This window comes from Sesamum indicum, linkage group LG11, assembly GCF_026168435.1.
Source record: "Sesamum indicum cultivar Baizhima isolate 11 linkage group LG11, ASM2616843v1, whole genome shotgun sequence".
Taxonomy (NCBI): Eukaryota; Viridiplantae; Streptophyta; class Magnoliopsida; order Lamiales; family Pedaliaceae; genus Sesamum; species Sesamum indicum.
In genome coordinates this window covers 13,648,447-13,675,990 of record NC_142667.1, presented here as the reverse complement: position 1 = coordinate 13,675,990, position 27,544 = coordinate 13,648,447, and the positions used below count along the sequence as shown (strand labels likewise).

The window sequence follows — 27,544 nt, the reverse complement described above, 5'->3', positions numbered from 1 at the left end:
ATTAATAAAGATTCAGAATTACCTCATTTGTGGTCAAATATATAACGTTAATAATCTGCTAATTTTTTATGGAAGACTGTATGTAATATTGAAATTTTGCAGGTAAAGTTTGATAATTTTAAGAGGGAGGAGTGCATAATTAATAATTACGGTAATCCATTAAAAAGTAGAATATATGCACTGAACACAAAATATTTGAAAAAAAACAATAAAGAAAGAAAGAACAGCACAAATATCGTAATTCTGTCGAGGCTTGTAACACAGGTAGTGAGTGATACATCCAGTTGTTCTGAATTCGATCTTGTCTTCGCCAATTTTGCAAGACCAGAAAGTAGCGAGTCACTGAGACAATATTACCTTAGCTAATTTGCCAGATCAAATATTAGCTAGTCACTGAGACATAACTTAACAACAGTACTTACCCCTTACACCCCTCACCCCCCCCCCCCTCTTCCAAAAATAAAAAATAAAAAGTTAAAAGGAAACCTTAATAAATATCTTATTCATCAAAAAATAAAAAAAAAAAGGAAATCTTGATAAGTATCTTATTCATCAAAAAATTGAAGGAAAAGTTCGATTGAGTCCCTTGTCATTTGCTCTGGATCTGTACAGTATACAATGTCAAAATCTGCCTGAATTTGGACACAAATATGAGCCGTGCATGGGTAACTTCACAGATGAAGCATCTATACTGATTCGCCATTTTATTAGGAGGAGCAAGCTTCAAGCTTGGGAAGAAGGCTTCGCCAGGCGCACGCTATACCATTTGCTAGGTCTGCCTGACCCTTGGCGAATTCATGAAAAGCCAGACCCATATCTAGTGTTTTTTGTTCTTGAAATCGAATAATCTCTTCATTCATTAGCTTGACAATTTTCTCAAATCTTCTTGTTGCCTCTGCGCCATCAGCTTTTAGCTGCACCAAGAAACTGAATATCAGCAATGAATATTCCAGAAAGAACGAGGAAAATGCCAAAGCAATCCTAACGACCTCCTCGTATTCATGCTGGGCTTCACCCAATTTTTCTGACCGAGTTATTCTGAGCTTGTTCCTGCAAAATACATTCACAGTTATGAAAGCTAGCAACAAATTAGATCTAACAGATCTTTAATGCCAAAAGAATGCAAGAACAAGACCCATATCTTCAATAATTAACTCCATCTAAGAACTAATTCACTTAGAAATCCTCATATCTTATCCTTTGGGATGAATGTGCTCAGTCATCCAACAATCCAGAAATGATGTTGAAGAACCTCTGCATACACTTTTTACCATGCTGGAATTGGGGATTATTTTGGATAAGTCTTCCTCATATTATTACTTACATATTAGACACAGATTATGAAAGACATTTGGGTACAGATATGCAAAAAATCCTCATGTTGGAAATATTGCATACTCATAAAGCAAGGTTACGATGTTGCAAATTCCTGAATATTTTCCAAATAAATAATTATATGGTTAACAACAACATTAAGGAACCAACTAGCGCAGAAGGAAGAAAAGAAGCTAACAGTATACGTGGTCTGCCTCAGCACCAATGTAGCTGTATTTCTTAACATCACACTTAAGAAGTTCATTTAATGTCCAAGCAAGCATTGTCCCCTCATATATGAAGCAAACGTTCCTTTTTGTAGTGTAATATAATCAACGGATCCACACAGAAAAGCAAGGGAGTAGGTATGAATTCAGGATCATACATATCTATTTCCTTAAATTTGATTGCTTCAGCCAGTTCACAATTCTGCCTGAATGCATTTGCCCTCTCTGCTATCGTTGCCTGTCCAAGAAATAACATTAGTACCCTCAATTTCCTTAAACAAGTGAAATTAGGCAAATATTAATAATAACAGTATTAATAAAATAGCTTTATTGGCAATAATTGAAACACACACTGCAAGTGGAGTCAAGCTGTCGATTTTTCTGCAAAGCAATCACCTGTACCTCTCTCATTTTAAGATGCAGACTACAATCAATAATTATTAGATGCAGCATAAGTTCCAACTTCTTAGACAAGAAAGCCATTCAATTCTGTGAGGTATCACCGAAAATAGATGCCACATATATGCAAATTAATGATGATATGAACTCACCTTTATAGACTGCACTGCCCGAATATAATCTTTTAAAGGTTCTTCAAAATTCATCAAGAGGTGGTGAGCCTGATAGCAGGATAGGAGAAGTCTATAAATCATCCAAGTGAAAGAATCATTTGTAACATATTAAACCATACCTCTCTCTGCAGCTTGGTAGACAATATCTCTGATTTTGTACCAAGGTCAGAAAATGCATTCCCAAGAGGATTTTCCTCACAGTTTCCTAGCAGCTTAACAGCCTTACCGAAGTCTGATAAAGATTGTCCCAACTCTGTAATAATGTTGAAAACTTGTCTGTCACATGGATTAAATTTTCAAATATGTAAGAATGGACTAGGCAGAACAGACATGAAATAGCAATTAAGAAATCGGACGTGACAAAATCATTAATTCTTGCTAATGACTTGCAACCTGGGGAGAAAACGGCAGAAGAGTTTACAATTTCCACATACTACAGAAGAATAAAATGTATGAAAATTTGCATATACCCCTGTGTCTCTTGACAAGACGGTGAGCATGCTTCTGGGCTTCAGCTAGATGATCTTCAAGCTGAAAAATGTAATTCTTCAGCTTCTCATATTCTGGATCTGATTCTTCAGCTGGTTTCTCCTTTCCAAGAACAACATCACTCACTTTGGATTGTACACCCTACCAAATTGAAAAGGCAGCCACTGTCATATGAAATGTTTGTGACCCTTGCCCAAACAGACATAACTCACAATGAACTCGACCTAAATGATTACTGAGGTCATCTAAGCAAAACACAACAGAATTGCTATTCCAAGAAGCTAAAGTCCTTCAGTCAGAACAAAACCATGTGAGACTTCTGCTTGTCGCAATAGCAATTGATAAAACTCAAAATAGCATTCTTTTCTGACTAGTTACTCCAACTACGATATTGACTAACAATTACTGCACAAACGAGATACCTTGAAAATTTGCATTAAGTCTGCCGGCTTCTTCAAGAAAATACCAGTTTCCTGGGATCTTGCTCTTTCCATTGTCTGCAGATCAAGCAAAACAATTATAGAAAATCGATCTAAGGACAGGGTCATGAATACTTCCAACTGATAGGTGATATCTATAATTAGTTCCATCTACAGTGCAGAAACAGAAATGGACAAGAGAAATATATACTTCATTTCTCAATATTTTGATGCATAGTCAGTGATAGGTCTCTTGCGGCCTTGCCAGCCAAAGCATTGTAATAATTCAGTCGTAATCTACCTACAATTACCTAGAACAGTAAATTACTCCTTCTCGGCTGATTCAAACTTTAAATATAAGAGCAACTAACTATGAAAGACAACCATCAATCATCCAAGTGAAGAATTGGCTAGAACTAGCAATATATATAATCAGATCCAAACTATCTATAAGTGTTAACTCCAAAACCATATCTTCTCCAATACTTTGAGTATGGCGATATCCCCATTTCCTCAAGGCGCATAAGATCTTCAACTCCTAATGGTGTGTTGCGCAGATTCAACATTTAACCTTAAAGTCCTTGAACCAAAACCGGGTTCCTGCAGGAAATACATGCTTGCTTGCATTCTCCAACTGAGTCTCTTTCTAAGGTATGATTCTTTGCCTACAAAAGCTACCAGTAATTCAAATATCCGTTTCCACTTTCCAATTCTTCATCTGATAGAATTACCTGCTCATCAGCCTGCAAAAAGATTCTTAAATCCTCGCTCTGCTGAAGCTCATGATGTAAAGCTACCCGGTTAACAAACACATCCAATGCTTGACGCCTCATCTCAATGAATTCGGCACCAAATCTGAACTTCTCTGTACACCAGAAACCATGTAAAACACAAAAAAAGAATATTAAAAGGCTGAAAAAATAACAATGACATAATGTCATCTACTGGGAATCAGCTTCATTCTACCATCAACTAGTAGACAAAATGCATAAGCCAATGCATAGGGAAAAAATGAACATAAGCACGAGAGCAAATTTAATGTAAATCCGATATATGAAAGCAATTAGATCTTTTTATAGTTTAATAATGGAGTAAATTTAATGTTTTGATCAAGGTATTTCTTCCCTGAAGAACAAAACAAGCGCCACAAATAGATAATTGTACCAATTTTCACAAATAGAAGCATCTTTCTCAACAATATTAAGTTTGACTTGGTAGAATACCACCCAAAAGAAGATATGTAAACGAATCAAAAACAATTTCCAAAAGAAAAGGTTAATCAAAAGCACATCTGTAATTTATCATACATCTTCAAATTGGAAATAAGCAGGTTACTGCTGGTGAGGAAAGGGAAAACAAATCTTCAGCTTAGTACCTACGGTGTTCTTCTCTGGAAGAGGAGGAATGAAGACACCCTTGTACTTTTCAAAAAGACGATCTCTTAACCAAACAAAATCACTGTACCGTCGAATAACAATTTTCTCAGGGCCATCATATTCAGGGAAATTTGTCTGCAAAATTAAATGCCAAAGTCTATGTCCTCAGTTTAGGTTGAAGATCAGAAGTTCAAGCTAGGTAAAACAAAGAAGACGAACTCTAAATCAGAGATACAAGTATTTCACCATAAATGATGAGGAGATCACAGGAAAGTGTCCAAAAGATGCATATAAATATATTACAGACTTATAGACATGCAAAGTGTCAGGAAATTATTTCATAAATCATAGAATAAGTACACAAAATTTTGAATAATCAAAACACTAAATGGGAACTCAACTTATTTTCAATTACATGTTTCCTGTATTTGTCATATAGGTGATTCAATAAAATCACTATCGCTATAAGTTAGATCACGCTAGTTCATCTCACATTAGGCCAATCAAAATACCACTTAGTTGTATCATCCGTGTTTTCTATAGCTAACAAGCTAGTTGAGTTATTTTGTAAGTGTCCACTCACCAAGCACTTGAATGCCTCTGCATGTGTGTGTTTGGGGGGGTTACCTTTCCCTCCTTAAAATGCTGCTTTTTTGGCGTAGGTTACATCATCAAGAAACTAGAGATATACTTCTCATCCTTTTGGAAGGTCCAAGTTGGTCAAAAGAGCTATTCTGATGGGTTATGGCGCCACAGTCACAAAAGCCACCACAAGCCCCCAACTCATCCCCCTCTTCCCATTCCCTTTTGGTTCACATGTATAGCTATGAAACTTGACCCTGAAGCTAGATAAGTTCAATATCAATGCCTTGTGATACCAACTCCACAAGAGACATGTTAAAACATCAACCACTTTCAAAAACAGGAAAGTCTTGTTCATGCCTGAGCTGCCTAAGGTAACCAATATCCTACAGACTTACAGAATTCAGAAGAGACTCCAGTACTAGCTTTGCTTGTTCATGAAGCTGTGTTAATTTGTATTCTTATTCAATGACTCTTCAAACAAATCAATTCATACAAGCGTCATTTATGATGGGTTTATTAGAAACTGGGTCAAATAATTGCCCTCAATATCCTTCTAATAAAAGCCAACTGCAAGGATCAACTCAAAATAACAACTGAGCACAAATGTAAGACCCAGCTAGACTCAGACTATAATTCACTAATATAGCAAATTGTTGATTATACTGCGACATGCACGAGCAAACACAATCTAGACCTGTCCAAACTGAGAAATACTACCTTGGTGGTAACTTTGTACGAGATATAAGCCTGAACTCCGTTGCCCATTTTAGCTGGATCTGACACGGATACCATTAAGTACGGAGATTGCGACGATGGGGATCGAGGGCTTCCCACCAACAGAGCTGATCCACTTTTCTGCTGCTCATTAATCTTAATTTTAAATTTTCAAATCAAAAAAGAAAAAAATGAGCCAATCATGCACAAAATCACTGTCCGCATGTTTACAATATCAATCAAGACTCGTGATGGTGGTGCCACTATTCAATTACCGTAGTGATCATGTTTATTTTCCAGATAATGATAAGCCTGGCCCCAAATAACGCCGGCGAGTGGAGCTCACTATTCCGGCAGACGGCGACGTTCGTTTAAAGCTGGGCGCGGCGGTTAGTCTGCCAAATTACGCCACCAAACGGCAACTGCAACTCACCTGGACACTGATTTTATTTTATCTTTTTCCTCCAGTGATTTTAACTCATCTATTCATAATATCTTATCATGGTGATTAAGACTAATTTTGACGTCCCATCATAAATTTTAATTTCACCGAATATATAAATATCTATTTTATTATTTAATATACTAAAATAAAATAAATTATCATAATTTATTTAGTTTGTAAAAAAGTTAATCTATCAGTTTGTATTTTCTCTCTTCTAATCTATCTACCTATGGTCACTTTAGTGTGTTTTAATATATCTTCGATATTATCTATATATTAAATTAGTAATTCTTATTTTCTCTTTTTTTTTATTTAGGATTTATCCTCTTAGTTTTAATTTTATTTTATCATCTATCATAAACTCAATTAATATATTAAAATAGTTAAAAGATATTTTATGATGAAACAAACTTAATAAATATTTATGATTTCTTACATTTAAATTTTAAGTACACGCATCCAGTCATGAGACAATGATAGTAAAAAAGTTTAGACGAATAGAATTGATGGGGTTATTAAATAAAATACCTTATACTTATTAATTAAAAAATGATAGATCATGATTGGGTACTGCTATGGCTGGGATTATTAGGTCTTATTTACTTATAAATATAAGTCTAATTAGAAAAAATCGATATTCCACATAAACTCGAGATCGAGATGCCCACTTTCGAGTTCTCAATAATCTTTCTTTGGGTCAAAGGGTATCGCTATTTTTTTTGCTTCATCTTAATCTTTTGTTTCCTTTCTCTTGATTCTTCTTTGCATAAACCTGAAAGAAAATGGAGGAGAGAATAAGAAACGAAAGAACCAAATATATGATCTTAAAAGATGACGGAGCATTATGTTTGAGCTTAAAATATTAATAAATAACTTTTTAATGATATATTAATTTGACATTAATAATAACTATAAATTAGTAAAAATATAACTATAACATCGATTTTTCATCCTAATATGTTGAAAATTACAACTAATAAATTAATTCAGATATTGTTACTTCCGGGTTATACTAAGACATAAATATAAATAGAAATATAACCCATCACATGATGGGTTTCTTTTTCATTCTCATTGCACAAATATCACTTATATAATATTTATTAGAGAATTGTTAATTATGAAAAAATATTTATAGTTTTAATATAATAAATATATATTTATAACTATTACAAACGGAAGGCGAGTCATATGAATTATGTATTTGTAAATTACTTGATTATGTCAAAGTCGGAATGGAATTACTTGTTTGACCCTTGCAGTCTTCTCATGCGTTATAATTTGCACTTTCCGGCTCTTGGACTCTCACAATATCTCACCGGCTCTCAATCACTTCGTGCCCTAGCTGATTTTACCCTCTCTCTTCAGCTAATACATTTCGCGCTTCAATTCAACGCCATAAACTAATTGACAGTGCTTCCTCGTAGTTAAATTGAAAATCAAAAGAATTTCGGGGGAAAAAACCAAATCAGAGAGCTCCACCAGTGGTGGCACTGCGGCCATCTCTGCCGCCGGTGAACAAATTGGCGAGGCCTCGCTGCCACCGAAAGCTGCTTCTGGGGTTCGAGTCCGCATTATTGCAGAGCTCAAGACTTTTGTTTGGTGATCAACCGCTGCCACTGAAAATCTTCTACCGGTATGGTCTTGTAAATATTCCGTTTTCCTGTTTCCGGTTTCCTATGATCTTCACGAGGTTTGTTGTTCGAAAATCGGTGTCTGTTGGAACGTATCTCTAGGTTCGTTTATTTATTTTTGCGTAATTCAGTTATTCGTGTAGCATTAATTTTGATAAAAATCTTGAAAAAATTGAGCTTTTCAAGCTCAGAATGTACTCTAGTGTCGGGAGTTAAACTCAAGCCCTAGCTTGGTATCTGATCGAGCTGAGCTGCATTGGGCCCGTGCTGTAGCTCGGACTTAGCTTGGGCACCAAATGGTTCAGCTAAGCTCGAGGTTGATGAATTCCAGACTGGTTCCACCTTAAGCTTATAATATTTCTGGTGTTTGGCTCAATATAACTCGGCTAAGTAATCTTATTTAGTGGTAATAACCCTTGACACATGCATAAACTTTATCAGCAGATGTTGCAATGGCGAAGGCTAAAAAGGCAAAGAACGAAGAGCAGAGAGGTGGAGATAATAGTAATTCAGAGGCAGTTGTCAAGCATCAGAAGCTCTGTCTCTCCATTGACATGGACAACCAACGAGTCTATGGGTCCTTTCTCTACTTAAATTTATTTTGAATTTTTATGTCAATTTTTGAAGGTTTTATGCCTATTTTTTGTATGCATGTTATACTGAACCCTTATTCATATTAATTTAAGCTTTGACTTATTCTGTTGTTCTCCACTGCATTTTCAGACATCTTGATAGCTCATTAAATCTAATATAGAAAGTTAAAAGTTGTAGATAAATAGAGTCGCTAGACCACCATTTTCGCATTTTCCTTTTCTTCGCAAAATCTCACTTTGCGCTTTGCTTTCCTTTAGCAATTGAATCTGAGGTTTCAGGGTTTTTGGGATTGAATTTATTTTTGCTAGAAAGCAATTGAATCTGATTCAAAGTATCAAAATGTTGTGAAATGAAACTTATGTGCTGAGTTTTGGGATCTATAACATCAGGTATACAGAACTGCAGATAGTTATACCAGACAATGGAATTGTGGGTTTGCATGCTGATAATTTAGCAATTGAGAAGGTTACAGTTGATGGGGAACCAGCAGAATTTGAAGTCTTCCCTCATTATCAGCATCTGGACCCAAAGGATAGATGGTGTGTTGTCTCCTCAGCCACGTCTGCTGCTGATGCTTCTGGATCCGTGTATTTGTCATCTCTCGAGATTGAATTACTTCCAAATCTGTTGATAATGTGCAGTAAGAGCTCTAAAACTGACAAGAAGCAAGAAGAGAATCAGCAGATTGACAATGGGGAACCATTATCTGCTGTTGCTAGCAGGTGTTTTAAATGAATGTTTATCTGTATCCTCGATATTTTAGATATCTCTATTTATTTATTTTTAACATCTTGTTGTGTGGTTAACATCTCATTTTATTCTGCCATGTAGACATGGAATACACATTAATTACATAACAAAGGGTTTTTGGGATGGGAGTTGAAACCTAGAAACATCAAACTAAAGCTGATAAAAGGACATATCAACCATGTTTCTGTTTGGACCATGTTTACCAAAGAACCTCATATTTCTGAAATGAGATCCAAATATCACCCCTATTGCTTTCAGCCTTTCCTGTAATTGAATTGTAACAAAGGTAGATAATAAAATGAGATCCAAATGTTGATTCTAGACTTAAGTCATCTAGATTGACACTTTGTTGTCAAATCCTTGTGGTTTTAGAGATTTTGTTAAAAATTGATGTTTTTGAAGAAATTTCAAATACTACCAAACACATGAAAAAACAAGGAATATTTTTTCTTCCGATACCCTAGAACTTCATATTATCTGTCAGTTTCTTTCTTTTCCTTCATCTCCCATTAGATCAAAAGCAGGCTAAGATCTGAAGAGGATTCTCAGTTATTATTATAAGTTCATTTTCAAACTTAAGCTCTTTTTTGTTTCCTCGAAGAAATTCAGACAGAAAGGCCTACAAATACTATCTTGTTTTCTTCCGATACGCTTGATGGTTCGGAAGCAGTCGGCTTGCTAGTTGAGCCATCTCTTTGTCGGAATCACTAATAGTAAAGAGTGATGGGTGAGCTGAGCTTAAATAGTGCCCCTTCCACTTCTTAGGATGGCACAGACTTAATAGTTTCTGGTCCTTTTTGCTGTTGAAGACAAAGCAAGCACGGGAACAGTGAATCCTGTTATTAGGAGTATAAAAGAAAGGGCTGCCATGGTATTCATGTATATGTGTGCATGTGTGTGTGTATAGCTATTTGCTTGTGATGAAATTATAACATATTTGAATTCAGAAGGTGATTAGTGGTACCCTTGTTTTTGCACTACATCAATCTCGTAGAATATCAATTAACCCAGACAAGCTCAACCTGCATGTCTTAAATAGGTGAAATTTATAACTGTTTTATGTCTAATCAGGGCAAATGGATTTCATTAGAACTTCCATCTAGTCTTAGTTGCACCTTGTTAATATAAAAGAATCTTGAAATCTTATGATTTTCTTTTTCCTATGTAACTACCCTATGCAAATTGGTTGGATGTTGCCTGCTCAAATGCTATCATTTTCTGCCACAGATGGAATTATGGTGATTTTTAATTTCTGTTATTTTTAATGTAGGTGGGTGCAGAATGTGAAAAGCGTACGTATTGAATATTGGGTAGATAAGGCAGAGACAGGAATTCATTTTAACGATAATGTCTTGCATACGGATAACCAATTGAGGCGCGCACGGTGCTGGTTTCCTTGTATGGATGACAGTTTGCAATGTTGCTGGTATGTGCAAGGTTAAGTTGACAACATGAAGCATTTTAATGACTTTGGATAGTTTATTCTCATGATCTATTCTGTATTGTGTTTAGCTATGACTTGGAATTTACCGTGGCCAGTAACCTTGTGGCAGTTAGCTCTGGAACCTTACTTCATCAGGTGAGATAAGATTGTATCTTTGCAATGCATGGTAAGTAGTGCCGAAAATGCTGATTAAATGGGCACGAAATCCTGAAAAGAGAAAGCTATATCTCAATGAATTCTGGCGAGCAAAGAGCTTAAAACAAGATTAATACCAATACCAGATTGCTTTATAAATTTTGAAGTCAACTGCTCTTTTCGCTTTCATTTTCGGTTGAAAGCGGAAGTATGGGTAATGTACGGTATGAGACATTACTATTTTTCACCAGGAGTCTTTAGAATTCGCACTCTTGAGTTCTCTATTTGTCTTGTCTTTCAAATGAAATGTGAATGATCTATCCTCCTCTCATTGAAACAAGGGGCCAATTCTGGTAAGAGAAAAAAAGGCTCTTCTGCTGCTTTTGGCTGACCTATTCTATGAAGATGGTGAGACACTTTAGAGATTACTTAGTGGTTAGTATGCAAAAGAATCAAAGGAACAAGTACCTTGGCATTTTGAGAAATTGGATATAGAAAAAGATAAAATTTGCCTCTAGCATAAGTATTTGTTGTTTTAAACTTGTATACTGTGGATTGTGCTTGGGACTATTTCTTTGGGTTTTGCATAGCATTGCGGATGTTTATGATAGGGACCATTGGGTAAGTCATAATGTCATGCAGCGGTAGTGTTTCAAAGTTATAGTCATTCTTCCTTGTTCCTTGAGTGAGAACACTTCTATTAGAGACATATTCGTTTATGCTGATAAATCCTGAATGCCTTAACTCTTTAACAGTTCCAGCAAATACATTTTTTTCTATTAGGAATTCTCACTAACTGACTCTTGCTCTAGCAGGTTTTGACGAACGATGATCCACCACGGAAGACATATGTTTATAAATTAGATGTTCCTGTTGCTGCTCAGTGCATATCTCTGGCAGTTGCGTCATTTGAAATTCTGCCTGATCGTCATGGTGGCCTTGTATCACACTTTTGTCTACCTGCCAACTTGTCAAAGCTGCGGAACACAGTGGTATTTTTCTACAATGCTTTCAGGTATTTCCTAATATTGATCTTTTTCCCTCCTGATTGTGGCCCCATAGTCATGTAACTGGTGGTCTTGAAAAGTTGCTCTTCTGGTCAGAGTTTGACTTGCCCTTGTCAGGACTAACAATATTCTATTGTGTGCTTGGAATTTCATCATATTTTTGTCTGAACTGGTAACTGTGTCTTGCACATCTCAACAGCCACTATGAGGATTACCTCTCCGCGTCTTTTCCATTTGGATCATACAAGCAAGTGTTTATTGCTCCTGGAATGACAGTATCCTCATGGAATTTGGGAGCTTCTATAGGTATCTTCAGTTCTCATCTGCTGTTCGATGAGAAACTGATCGATCAGGTATGCTTATAAAAGAATTGACGTCCAAAGCAGTAAGATCTGAAGGTTCTAATTCCTTTGAACTTTACTGGGTCTCAAGCTACAAGTTTTTCTGATTAATGAGCATGAAAGAAATGAATAGCTTTTATTTGTTTTCATGTCATTAGCAATGCCCCTCTGATACATGCTTTCTCTTATTATTTTCTGGTGATGGGTTCACTTAACAGACTATAGAGACAAGGATTAAACTTGCTTATGCCCTTGCGAGACAGTGGTTTGGAGTATATATCACTCCTGAAGCTCCAAATGATGGTAATGTCCTAATTTAAATGTTTGCACCTGTAATTGTGGAGGCATGCTGATCTGTTGAGGCTGCTTTAATGCTTGCTATCAGAGTGGTTGTTGGATGGTCTTGCGGGGTTTCTGACTGATTCTTTTATCAAGCGGTTCCTGGGAAACAATGAAGCACGCTATAGACGATACAAGGTTCCGTTCTGTTTTGACATTCATAACTGATAATTATTTGTAATATTGCCTATCTCAGCTATAATATGAGTTGATGTGTCGCTGATAACTATGTAACAGTAATGGAGAATTAGTCATCCTGGAATTGATGGAACACTGAAACCTGCCATGGTCTCATTCTAATCTACTTAATCAGACACATGTTTGAATTCTTGTATGAGTCAAGTAGTTGTATGCAAATCCTTTTGTAAGTTTAAACCTTGGCTTGATGCTTATGGTTTGGAATTGTTACTCCATATTATATTTATTCTTTTAAGAATAATTCACTGTCCATTTCCGTTACCTTGCTAAGATGTCAGCAAAAAATACTCCATTTCTAAAAATGACAAGTTACATTTTAATTATTGCCTCACATTCTTGAAGGCTTGATAGTTCTTCAACATAAAACATTTTTCAACTTGCTTTGCTGACAAACTGAGTGTCTCTAACAAGTAAAATAACGAGACAAATTTGAGAAGAATGTAAGTATGCAGCTGATAACTTGTGATGTGATTACTGAGAGAAAGGGACACCTTAAAAGATATATGCAATGAGGAAATGTTGATGATGATATGGCCTTCCTTAGAAGAGCTACTTCAGGTGTTATGAGTTAGGGTTAATTCTTTCAGCATATTTATCACAGAAAACAGTAAGGAGACAGATTGAGCAAATATTCTCCTTAGGTAAATATGTGTGTGAACATGATCTGGCATTCCCTACTGACAGTCGATGATGATTTTCGATATCATGAACTATTGATAGTCTGCATCTATGTTATGGGACACACCTTATACATATCCACATTTTAGAATGTGCATGGCTGTGTATCTTCGGTCTATCAGTCAATTTATCAGAAAAAAGATTAAGATCTGGTTGATGTAGCCTTGTCTCCTTTGTTTTATTGCAGGCTAACTGTGCTGTTTGCCAAGCAGATGATAGCGGTGCAACTGCATTGAGCTCCACTCTGGCCTCTAAGGATTTGTATGGAACCCAATCTATTGGTTTTTATGGAAAAATAAGATCATGGAAATCTGTAAGTTGTATTCTACTGGTTGAAATAGGTTCAGATTTCTTCCTTCACATTTTTCTTTAACACTTGGGTTATGTAACAGGTTGCTGTCCTTCAAATGTTAGAGAAACAGATGGGTCCTGAGTCCTTCCGAAAAGTAAGAACCAGAAAGCTAGGTTTCATATTTGTGAAAAAATGTAAAGTAAAAGATCTTTTTGTTTTTAAGTTTGAGTAGGTAGTATGCTTTCCTATGTGTTTAATAAGATATTATGTATTAAATGGTTTTCCTCTCAAACAACATAGGTTTTTAGATGAGATGGTAATGTAAATTGGTAATGGAGTGGGTTGATTCTACTTGTTTTAGCTTTATCTGTTATATGATTGCATGATATTATGCACATTCGTAATAATAAAAAGGGTTAATTACATTTACTCTTTGTGAAAATGCGAAATTACATTTTTCCCAAAAAACTTTTGAAATTACACTTGCATTCCCCAGAGAATTCTCCGGGTTTGGACGGAAAATGCTGAGCTCAGCAAAGAAAAAACATATACTTATAATTTTACACCTCATTCTTTCATTAGCGGCTACTTTTTATTCAATGACAAGAATTCTAGCAATCCAAGGAGAGCAACTGAAAAATGCACACGTGCACCCGCACGCGCACGCACACACACACACACACACATATATATATAGAGATATATGCACATACGTATAATATAGACAAGGTCTAAGGACATTTTTCTGTACACAATTTCTGGACTCTTGCCAATGAATTCTTGCCCATCCTGATGCAGTCTTGTGAAGCCCCATCAGATAATGTGTGACTAGTTGGATTTTAGAAGCTTATGGAATTTATCGTCCAATAGAATTTCTTGCTAACCAGTATTGTCGACCCAGAAAAGCAATTATTGCGTTCTGATACCATAGAAATCTTACTTCAATGGAGGTAAGAAATATGGAAGGCAGGTGATAATGGACCTGTGGTGGTTTTATTTTTTTGTATCAGAATGAGGGCTTCTCTTCATCATTACAAATAGCAATATTAGCCCTTCCTTTCTCATCTACAAACCACTGCTTTTCTCTTTATGCAAAATCTTGACATTGATTTCTAGTTCTGAAGGAAAACTTGCTTGGGAATTTGTGCAGAAGAAATGAATTTATGTCATTCCTTTCGTACTCAATCTAATATATTGATAACCTTTTCTTTTCTTCTACCTGACTATGGGCTTTGGGTTCTTATTTTCGTTATTTGCGATGCTTTAATGAGCTTGATCATTGATATACATTTATTTGATATCTGGCTTTGTCATGTATGTATGGGTTTATTATGATAGGTAACTTCTTTCATATACAGATTTTACAAAATATTGTTTTGAGGGCACGAGACGGTAATCGTTCTTTGAGAACTCTGAGCACCAAAGAGGTAACTCGATGGGCCTTCTTTATTCATATATTACTGCTGATGCAATCTAGCATTCTGGATAGTTTCATCTTGAGATAATGGTCATAACCAAAATGGTGTTTCCTATATATCCTGTTCTTCATATCTCGACATGTTTGTCTCTCTATCTCTTGTGCATGTGTCTTTAATCTATATGCAGCTACACAGTAAATGACACTAGCAATTCATCAGGAGTCATAACTCATTTCCATTGTTTATTGCTGATCTGTAATTTAGCACTGACATGATCTCAGTATTATACTGCAAACATAGTACTACAGCCATTTTATTGGGATAAAGATACTTGATATGGTATGAATTGACGAAGAAGTTGATGTGAAAATTTCATATCGTGCCGCACTCCTGCATATTTTCTCCGCATTTCCTATTATATCATTTACAAAGATCTCTTTGAATTTGTGATGAGTGAGGTAGATATATACCCCTTTACTGCCTACCTCTATTGCTTTGTATTTGACTGGAAGTATGCACTGTATGAATGACTTTCATAGATGTCTTGGTGTTCATTTGACGGGGTTTCCTTCTTTTGTTTTGCCTCTAGAGAGAGGATCCCTGTTTGGTTTTTCAGATATGCTTTTGCTGTTTTTTTTCTAGTTGAGCAAATTAGTTGATGATGAGAGTTGGTCTTAGTGATTTGGATGGAGAAAGAGAGTAATATTTGTTTGTCCATTCAATCTCTCCTTTTCTTGGGATTTTTCTCTGTTATAAATTATAATTCAATCAATTTTCTTCTGGTTGATCTTGTGTTTCTTAATGTGATATCATACTCCTGATCATTCTTTGCATAATAGAAATACATTGCTGCTCATCTTTTCTTGTCCTTGTTTGCTGGCAGTTCCGACACTTTGCTAATAAAATTGGAAATCTTGAGCGCCCATTTCTTAAAGAGTTTTTCCCTCGCTGGGTTGGATCTTGTGGTTGTCCAGTGCTAAAGTATGATTCTTGCTGGATATTTCCTATTTAGATTGTCTTTAGGGCTGTCGAGTATTCTAACTGATAACTCTTTGATTTTCAACTTTCCCTTTGGTTCCACTAAGGATGGGATTCTCCTATAACAAGAGGAAAAATATGGTAGAATTAGCTGTTCTGCGGGGATGTACATCTAGGCCTGATTCATGGGTAGGTGTTGATAATATCAATCCTGATTCTGAAAATCGAGAAAACGGTATTGGGTGGCCTGGAATGATGAGTATAAGGGTCCACGAGCTCGATGGCATGTACGATCATCCAATACTATCAATGGCCGGTGAACCATGGCAACTGCTGGAAATTCAGTGTCATTCAAAACTTGCTGCGAAGCGCTTCCAGAAGCCTAAGAAGGGTGTGAAGGCTGATGGTTCTGATGACAATGGTGATGCTGTAGCCACAACAGATGTGCGTTTAAAGTATGTATATTGTATACCATGCTTTTCTCCAGCCTTTTTCTGAACTTGGGAATGGTTATCTCGTGTCTTAACAATATGGATACTGCAGTTCTGATTCTCCTCTACTGTGGCTCCGTGCGGATCCAGAAATGGAGTATCTTGCTGAAGTTAATTTTAACCAACCTGTGCAGATGTGGGTGAGTTTGAGACTGAGTTAGATCGCAACTTTACTTTATAGAAAAGCAAGAGGAAGTAAATTTCTAGTCATGTTTGCTTGTGAGGAAGGCTTCAATAGACTACACAAACATATTTTTAGTTTAATATGAAACAATTGACATCAGGTCCAAACTTGTTAGTGTATGTGTCAATTTTTATTAATGATTAATATTAACACTGTTTGAAGGAAAAGTTAGCTTCACCTTAATGCACGTCATTACTGCACTTTATTGGTCAATTATATCAACTATTTAATCAGTCAAAGGTCTTTGAGTCTTGACAAATTTGAGCCGCTTTACATGTATGCTACATTCACAAGGTGAAAAGAAATCGAATAAAAAAATTACATTTGAGTGAAAGAAAATAGTTATTGGTTTCAATATGGTCTCCGTCAATACAAATATTATGATCTGTTCTACTGGATTGATACGTTTAAGATGGAATTGATTGCTTTGCCGTCTTTATTGTTGTATGCATTTTGGTGCATTTTTTTCCAAAGAATCAATATTACTTTTTCCAGACCCCGTACAAGAAAATGGGAATGATATGAAATTGGTTAGTGACAAGATATATATAAAAGAACTGAACAGTTTGTAGTCAACCACTTGCAACCAGAAATTTGAAAGGCACATTTTGCATTATGGCGAAATTCCAAGACCAGGGATCTTGAACATCTTGTGTTTGCTTTTGCAGATAAATCAGTTGGAAAAAGACAAGGATGTCGTTGCACAGGCACAAGCTATAGCAGTCTTGGAGGCACTGCCACAACTTTCATTTTCTGTTGTTAATGCTCTGAATAATTTTCTAAGTGACTCTAAGGTTGTTTTTCACACTTATCATGGTTTAAGATGCCTTGTGTTGTATATGCATTACTATGTCTTTTATCTCTTGTCTCTACTTTTGTCGTTCAGGCTTTCTGGAGAGTCCGTATCCAGGCTGCATATGCATTGGCTACTACCGCATGTGAGGTATATTGGTGCTCTTTCCATTTCTTAGACATCTATTCTTTTTCTGGACAATTGGATAAATGTATGATGTGCCCTAGTTGTACTTGTTGACTTATTTGATTTTTTCCCTCTGTTTTCTTTTTGATTCCAATTAGAAATTTACACTCTTTGCTATGAACGTGAGATGTGACTCTTTCATGGTTTTTAGATGAACTCACTGTCAATTCGCCTTTACATGTGTCATATTATGTATATTATGGGAGGCACTTAGGTGTATATATGCTTTCTATATGTTACACTTTTTCGTTTTTTGTCTATGGGTGCAATAAGCTGATTCTGGATATATGCTGCACCAATTTCTTCTGTTCTAAAAGCGGCAGAATCCTATTTATAATAGTCAATGGTCATATGGCCCCCGTTTTCTTTTGTCCATTGATAATTTATCATTTTCATAGAGATTTCATTGATATTTCTGTCACTGTGATTCTTCTGACTCTAAGCCTGTTAATCTTGTCTTACTCTTATTGCTTTATTTACTCCTTAATCAGGAAACTGATTGGGCTGGTTTACTCCATCTGATCAACTTCTACAAAAGTCGGAGATTTGATCCAAACATCGGGCTTCCCAGGTAGATTTTTAAGTTTGATCAGGAATTGGGAACAGTTTTTGGGAGTCATCAAGTCAACATGTTGATTTTATACTCTACTCATTGTTAGGCCAAACGACTTTCACGATTTTCAGGAGTACTTTGTCCTTGAGGTAATGCACTGAGGTAGGATTTGATATTTTAGATACACTAGCATCTGCATTAAATAGTTAGCGTACATATATGCTCGTGCGCGCATATATATATGTTCATTTGATCTGTATATGCAAGATAAAGACACTTATTTTATTAATGTACATTTTCTAAGAAGCGAAAATCAAAGGTCACTGGTTTTAGATGGTAAAGTTGTTTTTCCCTATTAATATAAAAGTCACTCCTTCAGGACCTGTTTGGCCCCTTCACAGGGCTTTATACCGAGTGGCTTTTATTTGGCCAGAGATTTTAACTTTGTTTTCTTACTAATGAATGAAGAAACGAATACTGAATGGATTTCCTATGGTGATATAAATTATGTAAAGGATATTTTATTGGGTTTACTGTCCCAACAAGATTGAACTTTTGTTATTTCAGCAGGATGGTTTTCTTCAGCCATTTATTGTTCTCATGTTCAGATGTCATTTCTTTTCATGTTCAGGCAATACCGCATGCCATAGCTATGGTCAGATCTTCAGACAAGAAAAGCCCTAGAGAAGCTGTTGAGTTTATTTTGCAACTCTTGAAGGTATTTATTTTTCATTTAGATCATATAAAGATTGATGATCAACTGATGTTAGCGACATTGCAGGTCCATAAAATTGCACAAGTAATAAAGTAATGAATAAGATATAGTTCTTCCAGAGATCATATACTAATTAGCGAAATTCGTTATCTCTGTATTCTATCGATCAAACGATTAGAATGGAGTTGAATTGAACTATTAAAAGGAAAATCTGCCAATATAACCCTGACATAAAGAAAGGATATGAAAAAATATCAATGATAATCAAGAACTAAGATGCTTGTTTTAACTTGAACGAATCCTTCTTAATCTATTTAATTGACAATTTCAAATTAATTATTTGGAATTGTTGCACAACCCCTTAAGCGATGATCTGCTTCTCTGAGTTATAATAAATACACCAATCAACATAGCAACTAATAAACATCAATTGATTCATAAGGATCATGGGCATTCAATCTAACTCGATATAGAATCAAGTTTTTACCTCTGTTCCAACTTTATTGTATGGAGGTATTTTTCCTAGGTCCAATCATGGAAATTTTTTTTCAATCTCATTTCACCATAACAAGGATCAATTATTGTCTACATATTCAAAAGCATTAGAAAAGAATAAGAAACTCTTGCATGACTAGAAAAGACCATTCAAACAAATATGAGGAGTCAAAGTTTCAAGTTATATGAGAATCTCTAATTCAGAAATTTAAGTCATAGTAAATCCAACATCATGAGATAAGTAATACCAAGCATCAATGTGACAAACTTGAATAAGATAAAAGAAGTGAAGATGGAAGAAAGGATGTGATCTACCTGGAAAGTTGATGGTGATATGCTCATCAAGAGTTTTTGCTTTTCTTGGTCTCTTTTTCACTTCAATTTACTCTCTCCAACATCCCTACCCAGAGCTTTAATATAACCTATTTATATATGTCCAAATCTTGGGCAAATAGGAAACTTTTCAGAATAAACTACAAAAACCACTGAAAAATTTGCCTTCCAGTTTTGTGATGCTGAGTTTGACTCGGTTCTTCATTCCAGTGGAGTTGGCGCTGCAGGCTAGTGTTCTGGCTTGTTGTAATTTTTTCTTCTTATCTTTCTAGTGCTTCAGCTCCAGAATTCTGTGGCCACAGTGCTGACTTCTGATTACTTCCAGTTCCTGCTGATTCGCTCATTTATTTGACTAGAACTCTTGCCATGACATCATAAGTATCCCTGGATCATTTGCCTCCAATCACTCCAATGAACGCAATAAAAACCAATTTGACATTAAGTATAGTACATGATATAGACAATTAAGATGGTTCTGTCAATGGACCTTTGAGTGGTTAGGTAAGTCCAACTATAGCCGTAACCATAGATGTTAGTCATGGTCCACTGGTGATATATGAATTTTTTTCCTTGTTATGCTGCTTTTGTACTATCATTTCTAAAAGATGTAGGCGGCCCATGTAGAACAATCAGTGGGTGAGACACCATATGGTGCGAAACTCATAATTTAGGTTGGCCTTATCTCCTAAGTTTAAGTGTCACGCCAGGTTGGCCTTATCTCCTAAGTTTGTCATGCCTGTGCATCCTTGTGTTAGTCGCATTATATTTTCATGCGGGATGGAAGAAGGTGCTTGTTGCAATACAAATTAAATGGTTCCGTATTGACCTCTAAATCAAGTATAAAACCTAATTTCCTGAATTATTGTTCTTCTTGTATTAGCAATTGAATTTGATGTAGTAGATTGTAGGTTGATCTCTCTTGGGTCTCAGTTAGGTCTTACATATTGGTTGCTTGTACACAATTATAAGGATGTCTTAAATAGCTCGTATTTGAAAGACTAGTGACTGTACAAGGCCTTGTACTGTTTCAGATTGCTTAGACAAATTATATGGAAAATTTTCCACTGTACTGGGACTGATTTTATTGATTATTTTCTGGTTTCTAAATTGCTGTATTTATGAAGAATTCAGTTAGACTCTTGTACTGAATTTTGTTTTGGGTTCTGCTTTTTGATCCGTCTGTAGTACAATGATAACAATGGCAACACATATTCAGATGTTTTCTGGCTAGCTGCATTGGTCCAGTCTGTGGGTGAACTTGAATTTGGACAGCAGGTAATACATCCTGGTTCACTTTCTCACTGCTTATTATTGATGGTACTGCTGGCTCCCTGTTCTTTTTCTCCGCTAAAAGAAGATGAATCTAGTTATCCTTTTCACAGATGTTCTTAGTGTTCTCACTTTCTATATCAAAACATGTACTTTTAAACATTTACCATTTTCCCAGTTATAATTATTTGGCACATTAGAGGGAAGTTTTGCCGGTTTTGGAGAATAACAAGTTATATATATCTACCTCTACGAATTTTTATTGAGGTTGAGTTTCCTATGATATTGTTTCAGTCAAATGGTTCGAGGTTATTATGAAAATTGAAGGCATTTAAACCTGTCCAACTCTAAGACCGTTCTAACATTTTCAGTTTCCGGGACTATTCCCGTTGCACTTAGGCTGGCTGTACCATTTACTATCTTTCAAGTGGTCCTCTCTCATGTGGAATCTTGTTAATGCTGATATAACTGGTCCAGCAGCTTATGTCATGGATGATGTTTGTGACGTTAGAAAGCTCCTACCATTTACTATTGTAAACTGATCCCCATTCCTGTGGAACCCAGTACCTCATCTGACGTAAGACTGATGAAGTGGGTTTTTCTTGGATGATGTTCATAGTGGGTAATATTATCTAATCATGAGGTAACCTGATGCAGCAGGTTTCTTTTCCGGATGGATAACATTATCTTGCATCACAGGCATTCCATTTGAGCAATTTGTCTTGAACTCTTATCATGAAGCCTTGAAGACAGTTTTCAGCTTAAGTACAATTTAAGTAACTAATAAAGACTTAAGTTTGGTTTTGAAGATGAGCCTTGTTCCATTTTCGTGTTTGGCTCTGTAGAAACCACTGTAAAACTGATTCATTTTGTCTACTTACTCAATTGCATCTCTTTCAACACTGTATCTAATTCATTGGAACTTACATTATATGTGTTTCTTAAATGTTCAAGTTGTGTTATATCTTCACTTTGCTGAACAATTCTGCAAGCTATCGTTTTTCAACTTACTGGAAGTGATGAATTTCAATGTTTCCCATTTGGTATGGAGGTTGTAAAGAAAGCATTTTGTGACATTTCTATTTTCTGTATTCTTTGTTTTTTCACATGCAAATGTTTAGTTTTATAAAACATTGTGCCGTTTCTGTGATGCTATCTGCCTGAGAAGCTGTTCTTCTAGTCTTTCAGCTTGAAAAGTTAATTTAATTATTGTAGATTAAAACAGAGTGCACAGAATATGAAAAACAGGATATATTGTGTATGCAAAGAGTTCAAAATGATTATGTTCCAACCATGCTCGATATATGAATAATGTATGGGTTTGATCAGGACTAGTACAGATAGTTAATAAGTTTCAAGTTTTATGATATGAATCCGTGATTTACTGGATGGTAGAAGAAACAAGTTGACTATTAGATATGTTGTGGTTGGACATAATTGTTTATGTTTTTTCCATTCTTTCGTTCTGGTTTGTTATGGTTACTTTAACTTGTTTCTTTTGTGTCTTTAGGCAATCCTGTTGCTTGGATTAATTCATATAAATGGGAAATTATTTGGTTTTTGTAACTTAACTTTCTGCTGTTTGTTGATCCTGTGACAGAGTATTATCTACTTACCCTCCCTTCTAAAGCGACTCGATCGTCTTTTGCAATTCGACAGGTACCACTTGTTTGTTGTTGGTTGCATAAACACATCAGATTATGTGAAACTGTTTATTTTTCAAATTGTGAATAATAGGTTGATGCCAAGCCATAATGGGATTTTGACGATCAGCTGTATCCAATCACTGACTCAAATGGCTCTGAAACTATCAGAGTTCATACCTCTTGTAAGCATTTCCTGCTTCCTGATGTCTGCTTAACTTGTCGTTTCTCACATGGTATGTGATGCAATATCCAGGATAGCGTTATTGAGCTTATTGAACCATATCGGATGTCAAAGATGTGGCAAATTCGAGTTGCTGCTAGCAGAGCCCTTCTCGAACTTGAATTTCAGTGTAAAGGAACTGATGCAGCACTGACAATGTTCATAAGATACCTTAGTGAAGAGAGCTCTCTACGAGGTTTTTCCATATACTTCGCTCTTCCCCCCACCACTCACTGCTTGCATTTCCATTTATTGGTCCAAAAAGAGTTGTTCTTGTCTTGTGATAATCCCATGCCTCATTGTTGGTTAGTTTGGTAATTTATCCAGCTTTGTATGCTATGCATCCTGAATCAAGTAATATTCTTCTTTATAGGACAAAGCAAGTTAGGTGTCTGTGCTTTGCGCCTAGCTCAGATGACTAGTCGATCTGATTGTGACAATGATGTCAAGAGCGACACACTTGTCGCACTCTTGCGCTTGCTTGAGAGTCCTCTGGCTTTCAACAATGTTATTCTTCGTCACCACATCTTCTGCATTTTGCAAGTCCTTGCTGGAAGGTTCTTATACTTGCATTCCCTTTATAACTATGTTTTTAAACGTTTGTGTTTGCTATACGCTGTATCACTGGAAAATGCTGTCACTTGAGATAACTTTCTTTAGTTAGCTGCTGATAGGGTGGGGTGTGTCTTGCTTCATACTTGCTAAGGATTTGAAATGATGTGAATAAGCCAGCTATATAGATGTGCATTAATCAAGTAGGTGATTCAAGAATATGATAGAAAAGAATATTTCTCATTAATGTACATCCAAGTGGAGGATATGATATAAAAGAATATTTCTCTTTTATAAGGATTCTTAAAAGAATATTCTCTTTTGCAAGGAATCTGAGAATACCTGATAGTTTCCAGGAAATTCCCAATGTTAAATACACGCTATTGTTTCATTCCTAGGACACACTCTAAAAACTCCATAGATATAATGTTAAGTAAATCTAAATTTAAGTGAACTATAAGCAATTAAGCTGTTCCATCTCTTAGCATTTTCTGATGGGTGAGTATTTGGCTTTTATTTAGTGATAGAAATGGATGTAGTTGACATTTTAAATCTCAGCCCCATGTAAAAATGTTAGATGTCAAGTCTGCTTTGATATTTTTGTTCTAAGGTTTCTCTGGATAGAATAGAATATATAGGAGTTCTTGGCATTGGATTACTAGTTAGTTGTCAGGCTTTAAATTTTTTACTGATACAGTCTCATATATTTAGGGCTCCAACACTTTATGGAGTTCCAAGAGATGAGACTCTGAGAATGGGACACACAAAGACTTGCAGTGAACTTAAAAACATTTTTGCTGCTCTTATCAAGCAATCCAAGACTCCGGAGCCTTCTTCTTGTGCACCCGACTTTCCACATAATCTATTGGCTCCAGAAGGTTATATGGAAGGGGATGGTTTTCTTCAAAATCATGAATCGACCAAGGCAGTAACAATGCCTGCACCCGATGCCTTACTGATATCGGCTGCTCAACAGGGAGCAGATGCTCCTGATGATGGCCCTGAACAAAGGAACCTAGTGTCACATCCCCCTGGAGATGATCCGACAACGATACCTAAAGTGCAGATGCCTGCTGAAGTTCATGAGCCAATTGAGCAGGTAACTAATTTTCCGGGTGACACTTCCATAGATGCCGAGTACTCCAGAAAAGCGGACACTATGTCTGACATTCGTCAAGAAAAGCGACCAGTGATTGACCTTATACATGATAGTTTGGTCACTGGCGAAGCTCCCAATGAACCTGATACTGTTTCCAACAGTCGTGAACTAAAGAAGCCAAAGCTAAAAATAAGGGTCAAACAGTCAGCTGCATCTAGTCGGGCAGAAGATCCTGATAAAGCATCTAGTCGGGCTGGTGATCGTGATAATCCCCGAATCTTGAATGCCCAAGATGGGCATAATGATGTCGATCGTGGGGCTAGCAGTTCAGTTTCTGTGGATGCTCCCCATAGAACTTTTGCTGAGACTATCAGCACTGGTAATCAGAACTTTGAAGATGCCAATTCATGCCAAGATGTTGGTTCTAGAGTAACTGCCAGTATAGGCAGTGCTAAACCCACACTCGACGGTGAAGAGCTTGTGAAGGAATTACAATGTACTGCAGATTCAAGTAAAATTTCCTTACCACTGCCACCTGCTGACCGCTTACCAACCAGCACCATGAAAATCAATAATGAACCACAATCCAGTGAACAGTATTTAGCATCTCGTGGCATCAGGAGGCATGACGTGGAAGGCAGTTCAGGGCCCACCGATCCGCAATTTTATGGTAAAGAGAAGGAAAAGAAAAAAGACAAGGACAGGAAGCGAAAGAAGAATGGCCACCACGATGATCCAGAGCACAAGGAATTAAAGCGGCAAAAGAAGGAAAAGAAGCGAAAAGAGAAAGAAATGGCAAAACTCCTTGCCGATAAACCAAATACTGTGCCACCGTCACTGGAATTGCCAAGTCAGGAGAGGAGAATAGGAGCTGCCAATAATTTGGATGCCAAGCCAACTGTAGTCGAGTCCGGGAGTAAACAAGTATCCGGAACTAGACAAGATATGGTTCGTGGGGAAGGAGCAACGTCTTCTTCAAAGGAATTGCACAAGTTACATAGTACTTCCGGAATTAACGTTGGCAGTGTGCAACCGAAACCAGCTGAACCAGTGGAGGCCAATGTAGTTGTGAACAGAACTGATGGCAGTGTAAATGTACCCCAAAGTGCTACGTCACATAAAATCAAGATCAAGTTTAAGAATCGAACGCTTGGTAAAAAATAACCACCATACAAGCTGCAGATTTTTGTTTGTAATACATTGTATTTGGTATTAATGGCTTGATGCTCTATTGATTGAGACATTTTTCTTGTAGCTGTGGTTAGTTAAGATGCCATTTTGTTTGGCACTGTATTTATTGCGAGTTCGATAAAAGCTGTGTTGGGGTTATTGTTGAAACCCTATTCGTTCATTTTACATGACTTGATAAGCTCGTACATCACCGCAAACTGTGAATATCTGAAAATTATTAAAATGTCAGTATTATAAAAGTGACATTTGAAGTTAAAACGAAGCCTCATTTGCATGTGTTATGAAACAAAAAAAAAATTGAGTACATTCTGTATTTGGAGTCTCCCTAACAATAATTCTTTTGAACTTGTTTCGGAAAATTTTGAGTTTATTCGATGTCAAAATCTTCTCTTAAATAGCATAAAAGGAGCATGATTGTTTTTGTAATAGTTCTGACTCGGAATCATAAAGCCCTCGGTCTTCATAAATAGTACGGATAACTGTGATAGTTCTGATGTCGAATTGTAATGCTCTCGATCTTAATAAAATAGTACGGATATGGATAGGGAGACTCAGTTAGAAGCTAGGCATGTACAAATGAGGTCTATCCTTTTCCACGTTTTGCTGCTCTCATACTCTACTTTTCTATCACAAAAGACAAATTATTGTTGCATTTTATAACTAATTTAAGGGTTAAAAGCATTTTACCCTCTTGTTATTTATAATGTTCAAAGAATTTAAGGGATTCTTTTGCTACATTTATTTTTTCACAATTAAAAAAAGAATAAACGTAAAAGTTTATTTACAACTTCATAGTAATTATGACCTCCTCTATTATGTTTTGATTAATATACTTGGACTTAAGGAATTCAGATTCATAATAATAAATTCACTGTAATTATTTGAATGATTCTATATTTCAGATAATTTGAAATTCTTTTTTCAAATTGGTCGTTGCATCCGTCCATTGGAATGATGTCTCGTATGAATTAAAATAAAATCCACATATTTGTCACACTTCCCTAATAATTCTGATCACCCTGCCAATTAACAAAAAGAGTTGCAGTAGTCAATCATTTCGATGATGAATACATAGATGACTCAGGGCTGGAGGAAACTTTAATGAAAAATTTTACTTGAGATCGCATTTGGTAGTAAATAATTTAATTATATAATAAATATAATATATTTATTATGTAATTGATATATAATTTTAAAAAATAATTAAATACATGATAAATATATCATATTTATTTTATAATTAATTTAGTTGGTAAAATAAGAATTTTCTTTGATTGGGGAAGCGTAGGGTAGTACAAATTAGAGACACAGAATTGACTAATTCCAAGTGTGGGAATACAAATGGGAGTGGGAGCAGAGATGGAAATTTCCAAAGACTCCCATCGCTCTCTCCTCTCCTACCTCCAAGTCCATATCATCCTCTCTCTTCACTTAATTTCTCTCCCGCAGTTTACTTCAAATTTCTCCCCCACAATTTGCATTGATTAATGCTTCCCCGGTTACATACAAAATGGGTAACAAGACCAGACTAGTTATATATATATAAAGAGAGTTAAATCCATTTTGACCCCCTGTGATATATAAAAATATCAACAATTCCCTTATGAAATTTTTAATATAAAAAATCATCCTCATGTCACTGCTCCTGATCAATTTGAGCCTATTTTTTTAAACACAATGACTAAAATACCTCTTCTAGTCAACTAGTTAAACTAAACTTATTAATATATAATTATTTTAATTTATAATAAGTAGAATTTAATATTATTAAAATATATTTATAATATATAATTATAATTTTAAAAAAATAAAAATTAATTATATATCCCACCCACCCGGCCTCCCCCCCCAACCCCCCCAACCCCGTC

The 27,544-nt window shown here is 35.9% G+C and overlaps 2 protein-coding genes across 4 annotated transcripts; one reads left to right on the top strand and one right to left on the bottom strand.

Annotated features, from left to right (window-relative positions):
* Positions 1–514: 514 nt before the first annotated feature.
* LOC105174031 (sorting nexin 1) lies at positions 515–6,174 on the bottom strand. The gene is made up of 11 exons (XM_011095992.3): positions 5,972–6,174; positions 5,700–5,852; positions 4,397–4,532; positions 3,753–3,886; positions 3,025–3,099; positions 2,584–2,743; positions 2,233–2,366; positions 2,093–2,161; positions 1,700–1,779; positions 990–1,050; positions 515–914 (listed from the first exon to the last, which is right to left on the bottom strand). Exons 1-11 carry the CDS (start codon positions 5,981–5,983, stop codon positions 708–710), a joined length of 1,221 nt encoding a protein of 406 aa, XP_011094294.1. The 5' UTR covers positions 5,984–6,174; the 3' UTR covers positions 515–707.
* Positions 6,175–7,438: 1,264 nt separating this feature from the next.
* On the top strand, positions 7,439–25,836 carry TAF2 (TBP-associated factor 2). 3 transcript variants are annotated; one of them, XM_088875306.1, is made up of 27 exons: positions 7,439–7,777; positions 8,220–8,352; positions 8,759–8,908; positions 9,011–9,091; positions 10,390–10,545; positions 10,632–10,698; positions 11,514–11,713; positions 11,905–12,058; positions 12,265–12,349; positions 12,432–12,523; positions 13,449–13,574; positions 13,654–13,707; positions 14,912–14,980; positions 15,855–15,952; positions 16,057–16,404; positions 16,493–16,580; positions 17,293–17,418; positions 17,511–17,567; positions 18,095–18,174; positions 18,263–18,305; positions 18,788–18,874; positions 20,885–20,974; positions 22,569–22,627; positions 22,706–22,796; positions 22,868–23,030; positions 23,208–23,391; positions 24,098–25,836. In XM_088875306.1, exons 2-27 carry the CDS (start codon positions 8,228–8,230, stop codon positions 25,647–25,649), a joined length of 4,425 nt encoding a protein of 1,474 aa, XP_088731432.1. In that variant the 5' UTR covers positions 7,439–7,777; positions 8,220–8,227; the 3' UTR covers positions 25,650–25,836. The 3 variants fall into 3 exon arrangements, with proteins under 3 accessions (XP_088731432.1, XP_011094292.1, XP_011094291.1); XM_011095990.3 differs by having other exon boundaries at positions 8,759–9,091; XM_011095989.3 differs by having other exon boundaries at positions 8,217–8,352; positions 8,759–9,091.
* Positions 25,837–27,544: the final 1,708 nt, after the last annotated feature.